The sequence below is a fragment of the Mirounga angustirostris genome, unplaced genomic scaffold (assembly GCF_029215605.1).
Source record: "Mirounga angustirostris isolate CCGP_5_RB_7025 unplaced genomic scaffold, mMirAng1.0.hap1 SCAF_15, whole genome shotgun sequence".
Taxonomy (NCBI): Eukaryota; Metazoa; Chordata; class Mammalia; order Carnivora; family Phocidae; genus Mirounga; species Mirounga angustirostris.
The window spans coordinates 50,936,857-50,954,371 of NW_026991723.1; the positions used below are offsets into that span (position 1 = coordinate 50,936,857).

The 17,515-nt window shown below is 40.9% G+C and overlaps 1 protein-coding gene across 1 annotated transcript; it reads left to right on the forward strand.

Moving 5' to 3' along the window:
- Positions 1-10,047: 10,047 nt before the first annotated feature.
- On the forward strand, positions 10,048-10,493 carry LOC123849368 (ATP synthase-coupling factor 6, mitochondrial-like). The gene has a single exon (XM_045881971.2). The coding sequence runs from the start codon at positions 10,085-10,087 to the stop codon at positions 10,409-10,411; it is 327 nt and encodes a 108-aa protein (XP_045737927.1). The 5' UTR covers positions 10,048-10,084; the 3' UTR covers positions 10,412-10,493.
- The last annotated feature ends 7,022 nt before the right edge of the window (positions 10,494-17,515 follow it).

Here is a 17,515-nt window from a genome sequence, read left to right on the forward strand (position 1 = left end):
CTTTTCAAAGCGGACTATGAACAACAGAGGGAAGCTGACTAAATAGGATTAGGACCTATTTTATTAAATTATTACATCTTTGGATAAGGCAACGTGTAATGAGATTCCCCCAAATCATTAATTCGGCATTCACAAAATAATGGTAAAAATCAAATTATCATTATGTTCTACATTCAAAATCACTGATTTTCAAGCTGGAAGAGAGTTTTCTAACTTCCTCTAGCTTCAAGCTCTCTTTGTTTCAACAAACACTTGGGTGAAAGTGCACGGTGTAAAAGAGATAAATGGGAGCTTGCTCTCTTAGCACGGAGGGAGGGCTGTGTGGCTATGCCCACCGATGCCACCTCCCCAGGACTCGTGCCTTCCCAGCCCCTCTGGAGGGGCCTTTGCAGAATTCCTACATCTTTACTATGGAGCATCATTTGGGAAAGGACCTATCTAGGCCATCATCTTCATTTAAAAGATGCATGTATTAACTCTTTTAAGATTTCTAGCTAGAGGTGCCTAGGTGGCTCAAATAGTTAAACGTCTGCCTTCAGTTCAGGTCATGATCTCCAGGTCCTGGGATGGAGCCCCACATCGGGCTCCCAGCTCAGCAGGAAGCCTGCTTCTCAGTCTCCCTCTGCCTCTCCACAACCCCCCCCCACTTTCTCTTTCTCTCTCGCATGAAAAAATAAAAAAGTCTTTTAAAAAAAGATTTCTAGCTAAAGATAGAGTTAGGGAAGGGGTAAGAAAGAGAAACCACATTCAAACAAAGATACCTATTGGGAAATCAATAGTAAATTCATCTTTTAAAGGCACTAACTAATAATAGTTAACTTTCATTGACCATTTGTTACATGCCAGAAATAGTGCTGAGTGCTTTATGAGCAAGCATTAACACACTTGATTTTTACAAAATTCCCATGGGGCAGATACTTTTATCACCGTGAAACAGATGAACAAGCTTAGGCTCAGCAAAGTGACAAGATCAACCTAGGGTCACACAGCTAAGAAGTGGCAGAGATCATTCAAACCCAGGCAACCTGGCTTGAGTGCCTACCCTTATGCTCTTCCAACTTCTGTCCACCCTCCTTGCCACCAGTTTTTTTTTTTTTTTTTTGCCCCATTACTTTACTGATAAAATGGTAGGAGGGCATCATTTCATCGGTTTGACCACACTCGGTGGACATAACTATGAACATCCTACTCAATATGTATGTAGAGACTGCCAAATCTACAGTCCCTATTCTAACCAATCCAGCCAACAAACAGAAAACTTCTATTAGAATAAGCTCCTATGAACCATGAGAGACGATGGACTCTGAGAAACAAACTGAGGGTTCCAGAGGGGAGGAGGCTGGGAGGATGGGTTAGCCCGGTGATGGGTATTAAAGAGGGCACATTCGGGCGCCTGGGTGGCTCAGTTGGTTAAGCAACTGCCTTCGGCTCAGGTCATGATCCTGGAGTCCCTGGATTGAGTCCCGCATCGGGCTCCCTGCTCAGCAGGGAGTCTGCTTCTCCCTCTGACCCTCCCCCCCTCTCATGTGCTCTCTCTCTCATTCTCTCAAATAAATAAATAAAATCTTTAAAAAAAAAAAAAAAAAAAACCAGGGCACGTTCTGCATGGAGCACTGGGTATTATGCACAAACAATGAATCATGGAACACTACATCAAAAACTGATGATGTAATGTATGGTGATTAACATAACAATAAAAAAATTTTTAAAAAAAAGAATAAGCTCCTCAAATCCAAATATGTGACCAAATGAGACAGGACTTCAGATACTATGAAAGACAAGAATAAAAGCCAAAGTAGCCTTGACAAGCAGGACACACACCTTCTAAAAGCAGAAAATTAAAAAAATAATAATAATTTAAAAAGGCCAGATCAAGCAGAAGCATATGGGGACAAACTGACATGGGTAAGTACAAGATGGGAAGAGACAACCAAGGACCAAGTCACAAATAATCCTGGCAGGAGTCAGAGTGGACAAACTGAGTCAGCAACGAAGTACCATCATTTGGAAAGAAAGGAAAAGGATCAGGGAAACCCTGGGAGGAGTGTGAGTGACTTGCAAGGACTCCCAAAACCAGCCTTCCAATATTCCACTCATCAGCTTACACCTTTGATGTCTTCTGTGTTGGGTCCTGGCCCTTACACTTTGTAAATAATGGAGAGAAAATACAGGAAGGCCAAAAAGGCAGAGCAAAGGAGACTAGAAAGAGGAGAAAAGTCCTTTGGAGGAAGATTAAAAGATGTTGTGTTATTGAACCTACATGAGATAATACTGAGGAGAAAAATAAGCAGGGGCAGGAGAGATCCCAACTGTTTAAATATCCTAGCAAGGGAATGCTGAGTCCTGGCTCCCCATTCACACAAAATAATTCATTCCCTGGTTCACCGAACAAATATTTATCAAGTACCTACTTCATCCCGGGACACGAATGTGGAAAACACGTCTAATTTGTGCCCTGAAAGGAATTCATAGGCTCATGGAGAGTGAGACGTGCAGATAAATAACTGCCACTTCAGTGTGAAGGCTACAATCATAGGGGCAGGACACACAGAAAAGGGGGAAGTAGTAAAAACGCTGGTTTGGGGTGGAAGAAATAGGGGCAAATGAGCAGAGCCTCAAAGGAAGATTAAGAGATTTTTTCAGAAATTTGAGGAGAGGAAGAACATTCCAGGCAGAGGAAACAGTATGTGCAAAGACACAAAAATGGGAAACCATGGAGCACATTCAGGAAACCACAATTATGACACCAAAACAAGAGAATGGGGCATCAGAGAAGAAAAGCAGCAGATAAGCCAGAGACAGACTAGGGACAGACAGTGGAGACGCTTTCATGTCAGCTAATAAGCTGAGTCTACAACCAGCTTGTTACAGTGTCTCGTTACAAAATCAAAATGCCTCCATATCAATTAGAATGGGCCCCCCGATTGCCATCCTCCACTCCAGACACACTGTCCCTACAGTGGGGCTTTGAGACCTCCTGACAAGCCAGCAACTAAAGCGTAATGTCTGGGACCAGGAACCCACACTCTCCTCTCCAGTTCTACATGTGGGTGCATTTTGATGTCACATCAGGTTTAAAATGTTCAATATTGGGGCGCCCGGGTAGCTCAGTCAGTTAAGGGTCTGCCTTTGGCTCAGGTCATGATCCCAGAGTCCTGGGATCGAGCCCCGCATCGGGCTCCTTGCTCAGCAGGGAATTTGCTTCTCCCTCTCCCTCTGCTCCTCCTCCCCTTCCCCACGCATGTTCTCTCTCTCTCTCTCTCCCAAATTAAAAAAAAAAAAAAATCTTTAAAATGTTTAATATCACCCCTGCTAACACTTTAGGACTTTTTCCATAGGTGAAGGGGAACCACTGAAGAGTTTCAAGCAAAAATGTCACATGATCAGAATGACATCATTTAAAAAAAGATCCAAAGTAACCCCTCTCCCCGCGCCACCAAAAAAAAAAAAAAAAAAAAATGAAGATTCTCTCCATGGAGACATTTAAGAAGACACATGATGTTCTCTAGCTTATAGGTTGAACAATTTCAACGCTGCTGATCCTACGGATGACTGCATGACGGGTTTTCATTTTCATTTCATTTATGAGACTACTGCAGTGTCAAACACTGTGGAAATGCCGCCTGGGGAAGTCTTCCTCTCCCATCCTTAAGAGAGAAAAGGAAGGTGGAAGAGCTGGGGTAGGGGGCTGGCCGCTGAGAGACAGCCTCCGTCGCATAAGCTATAGAAGAATAAGCGTTGTTTTGCGTTGACATTCTTTTCATGCCAGTGTGGCAGGTAACCCCTGGCAGCAGGTGACCCCTGATAGTGGCCTCTCCTCCCAGGGCTTTCCACACTGTTGCCCTTTCTTCATCAGAGACAGCTGCAAGACTGAAGCATGGTGCTGACTTAACATTTCAGGAGTCATGGAGAATAGGCAGGAGCCACCAAGGGGGAGGAAAGAACTTCAAGGTCACCCAGCAGAACAGGTAAGTGCTGGAGGATCAGAATCCACATTTCAGCTCTGAATCTCCCCACTCAAGCTGTATCCTTTTCCAAATGCACTACATTTCACCTAAATTTAATTATTTCCAAAAGATATTGTAAAAAATAAGAACTCAGGTTTTTCTTTAAAAAAAAAAAAATTTGCATTTCTTAGTCAATCACATAACCCTAGTCTTGAATTTTCCCCTGCACATTTCTTCTCATCTTTCAATTACCTGCTGATCTACTCCTGTGCAAGCGTTTTTCTCCTCATTTACTGAGGATACCACTTTCTTTTTTCTTCTTTTTTTTTCTCCTAATGTTCACCTAATTAACAGTCAAGCAGCTTTTCATACAAAATCTCCAAGCTTTAACATTTTCCTTTTGATTAGAAGTTTAAAGAAAGAGCTGTTAAGTTTCAAAATTTCTTTTTCCAAGAATTTTACCCACTCAACCATCAGACCATCCAACCTGAATTAGGCCAGCATTGAGTAGCAGGCTATAAAACTCCCAGAGACTGGGAAACGTGTGGTCCCTGAGATGATCACTGGATGTTTTGGGGATGGGGTCCTTTAAGGCCATGCCATGGCCATCTGAGCTTGATCACAGGTAACACACTAGAACCATTTTCAGAAAAAGCTCTATTCCTTTAGTCCCTTTTTATTGTTCTGTCCTCAAGAGTTAGAAGAAGCCATGTTTTCAAATTTTTATTCATTCAGCCAACAATCATTTATTGAGCACCTTTAGATGCTAGGCACCAAATGAGGAGCTGGAATATTACAGTGAGCAGAAAAAGATGTGGTCCTCCACGTAATGGAGTATACAGCCTATCACGGGAGTTCTTTACCTTGGTAAAGGTAAAGGGAGTTCTGACAATTCCCAGTGCACAGCCAACCCCAGACCAATTAAATCAAAATCTCCCAAGGTGAGGCCCATGCATGAACATTTTGTAAAGGTCTCCACATGATTCCAAAGTGTAGCTAAAGTTGACAACAGTCAATCATACAAATAGGCGCAAAATTGCAATATTATTAGAGACTGTAAAGAATTAGTCACACTTTGTGAGGGCTTCAATGTCATTCATTTATATGCACAACCAAGATCTGCTGAGCACCTGCTGCTTGTCAAGAAACTACAAGGGTAACAGAACTATGGGCCATAAGCTGAAGAAACACTGGCCATCCTGGTCGTTGTTCATGGTAATGGGTCATAACTGAACACTGAGCGCAAGGGGATTTCTGGTCATTCCCATCTGCTCCAGTGAGTGAACCAACATGACTCATACCAGGTAAGCACGTTGGCCATAGGGCACAAGGAAAACTGAGAGCCTGACCCTCCTAAACACTAGCAGGATAGCTGAGCAATGCCACCTGCTTGAAATTCAGTACTTTGGTGACCATGTGGAGTAGAGGAAAGTGGCAAAATAATCTGGACTGACAATAGATGCCTGGGAGGAAGAAATAGGAAACCAGATCCACCAGGTCTGTTTGGGGATTTAAAAAGGAAACTACTACATTAGGTAAGGCTCTAAGCAAGATTATCTCAGATTTGCTAAAGGATACGTGTAGAGTCCATACATAATGAGTTTCTTTAAAAAAAACAAACAGCATTCTAGCTTTACAAAAGCTTCTAGATGGAGAACTTATTTAAAGATGAAAGAAGTGGTGATTCAGCCTCTTTGAAACAGTGTCCCTCAAGAGGATGTGATTTTTTTTATCACTGTATCAGATAGAACTATACCTAAGAAAACTCTTACTTGTTCATTATATTCTTCTCTCTGTTTTTTGATCCTTAGTCTGTCTTTAAGTGGTAAATTTGACTTCCTACAGCTCACTACTATGATCATCTAATTGTCATAAAGCAGATAATGTTCAATATTAAAGATCAAGGATACATGGATATATACATCTTTAGTGGGAAATGATTTTTAAAAAACCTTCACCATCCAATTTTTAATTATGCAATGATGATATCCTATTTGGTTTTTTTTAAAACATGCACTCAAAAATGCTTTAAGAAGCAAATGGGCTGAGAATTTGCCATACTTCCTTAGAGCCCAAGAAGAGAGTAGCTATGACTGTATTTGATTCCAAAGGGGAAGAGAGCTTCATTTTTAATAAGTGCAGAAGATTTGGATTTAATTTAAACAGAGCACAAAATCCACACTGTGAACTTATTAGCTTTGTTCTGATGCCACATCATTTGTCTGTCCTGTGAAGGATTAGACTCTAAGTCTGATTTTCTATGAAGAACTGGCACAAAATAGAACCCAGAAGCTTTGCATGATCATACTCCTAGGCAAGACTCTCCACTCACACAAATCCTCTCTTAATATAAAATTTAATAAATAAATGTAGAAACGGGGGGGGAGGAAAATAAGATGAATCTGTAAGGTTAAATACCCAAAGCTCATGCTAGAAGACTCTACAGTAAAGGTAGAACCTTTGATGCAGAGCTTCCTAGGAATTAGCCAAGTCCATAAGGTGATACTTGGCAGAGTTTTGTCAGACTAAGAAAGCCCTAACTGTTCTGCTAAAGAGCTCAGAGAATTCTCCTGCCACATCACTTAAAATGTCCCCATCATCACAAGCTCGGTGTTCAGTCTTGCCATCTTAAAACAACCCAAACCAATGCCATCCATCATAACATGTATTCAGCTAGAACCGTGAGCCAAATTATATCTTCCAAAATAGAGTTATATGAATTATATGTGCTATGAATAACATTTATCACAAACTCCAAGCAAATTTCCCAATCCTTATGTTCTAACAGAGTTCTAGTCTAATATTTTAGGAGTGTCATTAAAAGCATTTGTTCCTGGAATACTACTCAGCCATCAGAAGAAAAAAAAAAAAAAGAAATCTTGCCATTTGCAATGACGTGGATGGAACTAGAGGATATTATGCAAATCAAAATAAGTCAATCAGAGAAAGACAATTATCATATGATTTCCTTGATACGTGGAATTTAAGAAACAAAACAGAGGATCATAGGGGAAGAGAGGAAAAAATAAAACAAGATAAAATCAGAGAGGGAGAAAAACCATAAGACACTCTTAAGCATAGGAAACACACTGAGGGCTGCTGGAGGGGAGGAAGGTGGGGGATGGGATAACGGGGTGATGGGCATTAGTGAGCACTGGGTATTATATAAGACTGATGAGTCACTGACCTCTACCTCAGAAACCAATAATATATGTTAATTAATTGAATTTAAATTTTAAAAATAAAATTTAAAAAGAAAAAAAAGTCCATCTCTTTTTCTTCATTCCCTCCCATCTCCTTTGTTGTGACAATTTTGGGGCTTTTTTTTCCTCCCATAACCTATTATTAACAACAGTAAACAAAGGGGCTCCTGGGTGGCTCAGTTGGTTAAGCATCTGCCTTCAGCTCAGGTCATGATCCCAGGGTCCTGGGATCAATCCCTGCATCAGGCTCCCTGCCTAGCAGGGAGCCAGCTTCTCCCTCTCCCCCCTGCTTGTGCGCTCTCTCTCTCTCTCTTTCTCTCTCTCTCTCAAATAAATAAAATCTTTTAAAAAACCAGTAAACAACAAGAACAAAAAAAAAGCATTCGTTCCTCAGGCCATCTTTTGAAGGGCAATATCTGACCAATAAATACGGAATTTTTTAAAAACACAGAGCCTGGTTAGGATTTCACAAAAAAAATATCTCCAAAGCAGAAAGAAACTATAAGAAAGCAAACCAATTTAATAGGACAGATGAGAGATATTACAGTAAACACACAGAAGTTAAACTGCAAATATTATACATAAAAATTTTCTCAGTTTTTCCTTCCCTTTTTTTCAGAGGATACACATTTCCTAACTTGACTCATTTGTCGCATATCACCTAAACTTAAATCTGAAATTCTCCTTTTTACATATCACAATTTCATTCAAAATCCAAGATCAACTTTCCCTAAGACCAATTTGTTCAAAAAGACAAGGAGCTCACCAGTCAGCCCAAGCACACAAAACTGTTGAAAAAGCAAGTCATTGAAATGAGATTGGGTTAGTTTAGGAAGCAGTGCCATGAAAACAAACACGACTTTAGCTTTCCCTATTCCCCAGTTGTCTTAATATTTGCCTTGCAAGAAAACAAACAAAAATAAATAAACTTTTAGTGAACTTAATTAAGCAAACCACTACACTGGAAAATTCTGACTCAATGATACTTTCATAAACAATTTTCAGACTAAAACTCAAGCAAAATAATGTACATTGGTGGCTCAGTCATTGGGCATCTGCCTTCGGCTCAGGTCATGATCTCGGGGTCCTGGGACCAAGCCCCGCATCAGGCTCCCTGCTCAGCGGGAAGCCTGCTTCTCCCTCTCCCACTCCCCCTGCTTGTGTTCCCTCTCTCACTGTGTCTCCCTCTGTCAAATAAATAAATAAAAACTTAAAAAAAAAAAAAAGACAGAAGTTGTCTTAATTAGATTTTAAAATAAAGTAAAAAGAGTGGGACTTCTCTAGAAGTTTGCAGTCAAATATGACAAGCCTATTTATGTAAAGATATATGTGAAAAGTCTTAACTAAAAGAATCAAAAGAATTCCAGTCAGCATTTCTCAGGCAGAAGAGGTACACATCACAGAAGCAATAACCCTCATCTCTTGGGATCGCTGAGAATGCTGTCTTCCTCCAAGTAAATTCTACTTTACCAAATCCTAGGAGGGTCTTATATGGCCACGGCAACCTACTCTAAAGTGATTTTTCACTGAGACAGCTACTTTAGAAAGATGCTATAACACTGACCCTCAGCGAAGAAAGTCACTGAGTACAGATGAGGAAGCAGAAAACTTTCCTTTTTCGAGTAGAGTCAAGGTCTAGATATCTGAACGTCTTAAGATAATAACCAACATGTATTATATACTCGGAGCACTCTGGTCTTCGGAGAAATGGTAACTAAAAAAAATAAGAGAGAGAAAATAAACGTGCTTAGAATTTTGTACATGAAAGCAAGAATGGACAGAAGGTCTGAAGAATAATAGTTCCCACATGCCGGGCATTTTGCCCCATAGGCTAGATATCTTCTGTTGGCCTCTCCGGGTTCATTATTCACGCTTTTGCAGCCTGCTTCATGACATAGGAAGCTAACCCAAATGGACTGCATCAATGGCACCCTTGCCTTCTGGCTGGATGTGGCCAGTGGAATTTAAGGTCGGGAGCTTGGGGGCAGAAGAAGAGTCGGGGTAGAAAACTTGGGGGAGGATACGAAACAATAAAATAAGTAGGGACCAAGCCAGAAAGATGGAAAGAGCTGAGAATGATAAGGATAACCAGTCAGAAAGAGGACTTAAATATGATGCTGAGAGTCTCAAGGAGGCAACCAAGCAAAGGATGAGAAACCCAGGAGGTGGACTTAGCTCTCCAAGGGAGGCAAGACCTAGACAGAGAGAACCACCTGATCCTTGTTGCACAAGGGGCAGGGCTCTGCATGTGGATTCGTGTGCCTGAATGCTACCTGATAGTAATATTCTCAAAGAATTTGGGTGAGGTATGTCCGTTTTCAACACAAGGTCTTTATCAGCCTCTGAGAGCTGCTTTAGGCATGACCTAAGAAGCCTTGTTATAGGCCATGGTTGGAGAGAAGTGGTTCTCTATTTCCAGGGGCAAAGAGAGCATAAGAATAAGTGCTCAGGAATCCACTACCATGCCACACTTCAAATATTTCATGTTAATATGATCTATTTGGGGAAGAGAGGAAAGAATTGGTAGGTCATTATGTCCAGAAATATTTAAATGCTTTAAGATGAATGGAGATATAAATCCACACTGTACTCCCTGATTTCTTCCATTCACCCAAAACCGTTATTATTCAAAAGCGTTCACCAAATTCTACTTCATGAAAGGGAACATCTCGCACAAAGGACCGTTACATATTCCCAACATAGCTCCCCCACAGACTGGATGATAAGCAAATGTGTTCCTCCCCGGATGTGCATATGAAGTCTAGCAAATAACATAAAACAATGGCAGGAAGAAAACACACCAAAAGCAAAAATTATCAGTGGAGCTGATTAGCATATGTGTAAGAGACACTTGTGCAGATGCAGGATGCTTTCTTTAGAAAGTAAGTCCTCGAGACCGCCTCCGAGACGTTTCCCGTCCGTTACAAAATCACCATGATTCTTCAGAGGCTCTTCAGGTTCTCCTCTCTCATTCGGTCTGCAGTGTCAGTTCATTTGAGGAGGAACATTGGTGTTACAGCGGTGGCATTGAATAAGGAACTTGATCCTGTACAGAAACTCTTTGTGGACAAGATTAGAGAATACAGAACTAAGCGACAGGCATATGGAGGACCCGCTGATACTGGCCCAGAGTACCAGCAAGACCTAGAGAGGGAGCTTTTTAAGCTTAAGCAAATGTATGGTAAAGCAGACATGAATACGTTCCCAGACTTCAAATTTGAAGATCCTATATCTGAAGTCATCGAAAAACCCCAGTCCTGAAGAAAGAATGTAAAATTTATTTGGTAATTTGTCCTAGATTAGTTGTACAACTGTATCAGAATAAACATACATTTCTCAGCAAAGAAAAAGTAAGTCCTCAGAGCAATGATCCTCACTTGTTTTTTGGAGTTCTGACATCTTATCATTTATTTGCTTGTTATGACCATCACCAACCTCCCCCTACAAGTTTATTTTTAAATAAGAAGGACTAATTTTATTTTGAAGCATTTGCTTTTATTTTTACTCTCCTTGAGAAGCACCCTAGAGGACCGTACCATGGACACAGTTATCAGTGGTTAAGAATCCAGAGGCTTCTGTTCTTTGCCTTCTTTCCTAAGGGAGAGTTTTGAAAATATCCACTGTCTCAGCAAAGAGTGAAGACAAAAGGAAGAAAGCTGGAGTAGGGACTGTTACTCCAAGAAACCTCCAAAGTCTAGACAGGACACTTCAAAATCAACCTAGAAGGGAAGAGGACAGACACTGGCATGCTTTTTCTACATGCAAAACATTTGCATACCGTTCGTTCCATTTTGGCAAATGTTATGAATACTGAAAATCAGTCTCCACAGAGGTTACCTCAGCAATTTACCTCATGGCAAACTCCATTGTGCTAAGCCATTTCCATAGACCTTATTGATTATTTGTGTGAACGTGAAAGAAAAGCAGCCACATCCAGAACCTTTGGTGTTGCAACTGATTTTAAGGTAAGGTTTAATTCTTCCTCCAAGACTGTGTTAGAAGCTCTCTGTACGAGCCAGAATGCAGGACATGAGGCCGAAAAATTCAATTCTTTTGAGAGAAAGCCAGTAATCTTAAGCAGGTTTCTTTGAATCAGAGTTGTTCTATTACATAGGAATAAGTCATCCATAAATATAACTCAAGACTACATACAACACAGGGCTCCCGGGTGGCTCAGTCATTAAGCATCTCCCTCCGGCTCAGGTCATGATCCCGGGGTCCTGGGATCGAGCCCCACATCGGGCTCCCTGCTCGGCGGGGAGCCTGCTTCTCCCTCTCCCACTCCCCCTGCTTGTGTTCCCTCTCTCGCTGTGTCTCTCTCTGTCAAATAAATAAAAATCTTAAAAAAAAAAAAAAAAGACTACATATAACACTGTATTTCTTCCAGTGAATTTTAAATTCTTATTAATCTTCATGACCTTTTTGCCAGGTGTATAGCCACCAGATATTAACTGCAGTTACCTCACAAAGGTGCCGAGAAAAGAAATGTCAAGTCCTAGATCATGAAACAAGCAAAGCACCCATTGCCCTGATGGTCTCTCCCCGTGCTTTCTAGCGATTCTTTTCTCTCAGCCGCAGATGGGTAAGTTCCAAGGAGCCAGGCCAGGGGATGGTGTCAGTGCCTAGCTGGTGAAAGCTGCTCTGGGATATACCCTGGCGCTAGAGTGAGAACACAAGACGCCTGTCTGGCCACACAGCAACACACACATTGACATGTCAAGACCTAAAGATTGAGAAACAGGTGTCTACCCATTGCCAAAACAAGGTATCTCTTTGGTCCATTTTGCCGGGAGAATCCTATGAGGGAGAAAAGACCCTTCGATTTGCCTGGTTGTTGGCACAAACTGGCTACCCAGGCTGGTCCAAATCACTGACTCTGTCATTCCAAATAAATTTAGATCAATTCTGGTTTTTATCTACAGAATTATTTGTGTAACCAACACTTCTGCTTCTCTTCTGGGAGGGGAGCAAACACCCAAAACTTCAAATCCTTTAAAAATAAAGTGGGCGTTTTAGTCATAGCAAAACGCAAAAACAGACGAGGCATTATAATATTATTGCAAAGCAAAGGCTTACTTTCCATTCAGAGGAAATGTCATCACCGCCTGTCATATTTCCGGTTGAAGGCTACATGGGTCTAGTCAGAATGATGCCACCAAGACAAAGAGCAAGGAGAAAGGCAGGCCGAAAGACAGGGAAGGAAGCTCAAGCCGAATATAATGAAAAAGGGAATAACCTTACAGCTAAACAGTTTACTTTTCAAAGGCAGCACAAGGGCAAAATGCCTTGTGCAAAGAGAAAATTAGTTTCCAAAGTGTATGTATTCTACAAAGAGCCAAGTTAATTATTCAAAGCAGAGGCCCATGAATTCCCACAATTTAGTCATTCCATTCTGACACATTCAGGCCCAGCGAGCTGCTTCTTATCACTAAGACTTTGATAATTGGCTTAGACATATCAAATAAACTTTCTGGAGAATTCAGTCGTAAGCAGGTATGACATCCTAATAGGGGTTTTATTAGGCCTTTCTCTGTGCAGTAATGTATTAGCAATCACTGTGACATTTTCTGCTCTGGGGGTTTTTGGCCTTGCTCATTTTTTACACTTGCTAGAAAATAAATTTATTCACGGTAGAGATCTAATCCAGTACACTACTCTGTTTACCCTGGTTTCTAAAGGAACAGGCCTCTCAGAATTAATGAAAAGTGACATATACATCATAGAAGAAAATGCACTGTCTTCAGCCAGGCATAACTGAATAGCGAGAATCCCTTCTGATTCTACAAACTTGGGAGTCAGTCAGTCCGGCTTTCGTGTCCCTTTCCCTGATCACACTTCTCCCTCCCATTTCATCCAGGAAAACAAAACAAAACACATAACCAATAGCAGGGGTAGATTAAAGTCCTCCTTTTTAGCAGCCATTGTAGTTTAAAAAAAAATAATTCCCTGAGAAAATGTCTATTGGATATTCTCTGGGATGTGGCAATTTGCTCCTTTGCATTTAATATTCCTGATAACAAAACAAACAAACAAAAAAAAGTCTTAGCGCTGTATATTTACATACTGAAAGTGTAGTTACTATTTGGGTGGAAATCAGTGTGGAATAAAAATGGAGCCTACCTGCCAGTAAGGGATGAGCAGGCAGAACGGAAGGAAACATTCGGCTTCTTTCTACATTCTTTCATTCTCTTTTGTATTAGAACATTCCTAATGGGAAGACACATAAAGCACCATCAAAGTAGTCATTCGTAGTTTGCTCAGAGTGAAGAACATGATGAGATAATATTAAATACTTTTATCACATAACAAAGAAGCATCAACAAGGGTCATCTATGTGAAATCAAGGTATTCTAATGCTAGATATTTTACCACCAACTTCCCACTTTCCCCATTGATGAGGATAAAGTTGATAAGGAAAATTGATAAGGACACAGGAACTCTAAGTAACTCAATCACTGGTCTTCTTTCTCCTTATCTAAGCTCTTATTGGCCTGACATATGTTCCAATTCAGAAACACTGGCAAGATCTAGGGGCATCTGAGTGGCTCAGTCAGTTGAGTGTCTGCCTTCGGCTCAGGCCATGATCCCAGGATCCTGGGATCGAGCCTCGCATCAGGCTCCCTGCCCAGCGAGGAGTCTGCTTCTCCCTCTCTCTCTGCCCCTCCCCCATACTCATGTTCTCTCTCACTCTCTCTCAAATAAATAAAATCTTTTTTTAAAAAAAGAAACATTGTCAAGGTCTACTATCTTCCTCAAAATACCTCCTCTACCTTCTGGATGATGCCTGAAATTTCCTAGTTAAACCTTTAACATGATGCTTTGTTCAATGTGAAAATTCAAGTATTTCTGTGAAATGCACTACATTAAAGTCTGGTCAGTTATTTGTGTCTTCATTCATTCTATCCAGACCCCTCCCCAATCCAAAAGCCTGACTCAGTAGGCCTGGAGGAAGACCTAAGAAGTGTTTTTTTAAACAAACTTTCTAAATGATTCTGCAGTACCCTAGATTTTGAGAACTAATTCCTTGGTATGAATGAGTTGTAGAGCTTTCATGTAAATAGGCTTTGAGGAAAGGAAGTGAACTGAAGTCAACCAATGACTTGCTATACATCAGGAACTGCTCTAGGCAATAAACACATGCTGTGTCATTTCATCTTTTCATCTTCTATGAAGAGGGTTTTATTATTCCCATTTTACAGATGAGAAACTTAATCGCAAAAAAAAAAAATTAATAGCCAACCAATGATTGCATGGCTAGGAAGGCTGGCATTAGAATCCATATCTTTAGTAACAGAAGCAATGGTTACAATATTCATAGGCTTTCAGGGATGAAAAGAATGGTGATGATGTCATCTTACTGAAGATATATTCTTAGCTAGACCCTGTTAGGCATTTCCCATGTATGGCCTTACTAAATTCTTACAACTACCCTTAGAGATAAATAATATGAATTTCATTTTATATATGAGGAAATGATCTTAAAGAAGTTCTGTACCTTGTCAAAGTATGCATAGTCATTCAGTGTATATACTATGTGTAAGTGGAGCAGCTGAATTTTGAATCCAAAGCTTGTGTTCATTCCCACAGACGCTGCAGTACGAGCCCTTAGCATCTGAGAGGTAAACATGGTATCTGTGGTAGTCAGAATAATGCTGCCCCCCCAAGATGTCTACATACCTACTCTTCAGACCTGAGAATATGTTAGGTTTCATGGAAAAGGTCAACTAAAGTTGCAGGTGAAACTGAGTTTGCCAGTCAGATGACCTTGAGATGGGAGATTATCCTGGATCATCCAATGGGCCCAATGTAATCACAAGGGTATTACCAGAAGAGGGAAGCAGAAAAAAAGAGAAGCAGAGAGAGAGCAGCGTGAGAAGAATGCTGTCTGGTGTTACTGGCTTTGAACATGGCCACAAGCCAAGGAATGCAGCCTCTAGAAGCTGGAGAAGAGCAGGAAACTGGTTCTTCTCTAGAGCCTCCAGAAGGAATGCAGCACAGCGGACACCTTGATCTTAGCCCAATGAGACTCATTTCAGATTTCAGACTTCCAGAACCATAAGATATTAAATTTATGTTGTTTTAAGCTGCTAGGTTTGTAATGATTTGTTACAGTGGCCATAGGAAACCAAGCAGAATCACTCCAGATTAGAGAAAGAATGCAGACTTGCTTCACAATTATGCTAGGGTTGTGCCAGATTTAACTGTGAGACTGGTCATCATTTGTAGCAGAACCCTTGGTCATTCCTCCCCTTCTCCCTTGCTTTACAGACCCTCAGTTGAGGTTGGTTCTCAGGCAACTGGGTGCTTCTGGGCCACTCCCAAGGCTCAGAGAATGGCTCAATTAATCTTAGCTAATTGTGTCAGTTCTCCTCTTACCAGTTAATGGTTGAGAAGAGGGACTTCAACACAACCCTGGACATGAGTCAGGATGGAAAGTCTGAAAGGGGGTTGCTGGAAAAGTTTTCCTTACTCTTTAAAAGGTCTATGAAGAAATTGGACAGCCACATGCAGAAGAATGAAACTGGATCATTTCCTTACACCACACACAAAAATAGACTCCAAATGGTTGAAAGACCTCAATGTGAGACAGGAGTCCATCAAAATCCTAAAGGAGAACACAGGCAGCAACTTCTCTGACCTCAGCCACAGCAACTTCTTCCTAGAAACATTGCCAAAGGCAAGGGAAGCAAGGGCAAAAATGACCTCTTGGGACTTCATCAAGATAAAAAGCTTTTGCACAGCAAAACAAACAGTCAACAAAACCAAAAGACAACCGACAGATTGGGAGAAGATATTTGCAAATGACATATCAGATAAAGGGCTAGTATCCAAAATCTATAAAGAACTCATCAAACTCAACACCCAAAGAACAAAGAATCCAATCAAGAAATGGGCAGAAGACATGAACAGACATTTGTCCAAAGAAGACATCCAAATGGCCAACAGACACATGAAAAAGTGCGCAACATCGCTCGGCATCAGGGAAATCCAAATCAAAACCTCAATGAGATACCACCTCATGCCAGTCAGAATGGCTAAAATTAACAAGTCAGGAAATGACAGATGTTGGCAGGGATGCGGAGAAAGGGGAACCCTCCTACACTGTGGGTGGGAATGCAAGCTGGTGCAGCCACTCTGGAAAACAGTATGGAGGTTCCTCAAAAAGTTGAAAATAGAGCTACCATACAATCCATCAATTGCACTACTGGGTATTTACCCCAAAGATACAAATGTAGGGATCCGAAGGGGTACATGCACCCCGATGTTTATAGCAGCAATGTCCACAATAGCCAAACTGTGGAAAGAGCCAAGATGTCCATCGACAGATGAATGGGATAAAGAAGAGGTGGTGTATATATATACAATGGAATATTATGCAGCCATCAAAAGGAATGAGATCTTGCCATTTGCAACGACGTGGATGGAACTGAAGGGTATTATGCTGAGTGAAATAAGTCAAACAGAGAAAGACATGTATCATATGACCTCACTGATATGAGGAATTCTTAATCTCAGGAAACAAACTGAGTGTTGTTGGAGTGGGGGTTGGGGTGGGAGGGATGGGGTGACTGGGTGATAGACACTGGGGAGGGTATGTGCTCTGGTAAGCGCTGTGAATTGTGCAAGACTGTTGAATCTCAGATCTGTACCTCTGAAACAAATAATGCAATATATGTTAAGAAAAAAAAAAGAAGAAGATAGCAGGAGGGGAAGAATGAAGGGGGGAAATCGGAGGGGGAGACGAACCATGAGAGATAATGGACTCTGAAAAACAAACTGAGGGTTCTGGGGGGGGGGGGGTGGGAGGATGGGTTAGCCCAGTGATGGGTATTAAAGAGGGCACGTTCTGCATGGAGCACTGGGTGTTGTGCACAATGAATCATGGAACACTACATCTAAAACTAATGATGTAATGTATGGTGATTAACATAACAATAAAAAATAATTTAAAAAAATACCATATGATCCAGAATTCCACTACTGGACATTTACCCAAAGAAAATACAAATACTAATTCAGAAAAAAATAAATAAATAAAATAAAATAAAAGGTCTATGAAGAAGGACTCTTTCTCTTATGGCCTATGGATACTGTTCTGTGTTTGAATTGGTTGTAGAAACCTGGCATATATTAGCAGACAAGCTTGACAATGTAAGTTAACACACTGGGAGCAACTGAGTAGAAAAAAGAAAGATCTGAGTCTTTGATGATGTCATTGAGCCACTGAACTAGCCAACTCTGGACATGCCTAATTCTAAACTTTTTTTATCAGATAATAAATGGCTTATTGTTTAAGTCATTTGAGTTTGGGTTCTCTATTACTTACAATAGAAAGCAACCCAAATGACATAATGGAAAGTAAAT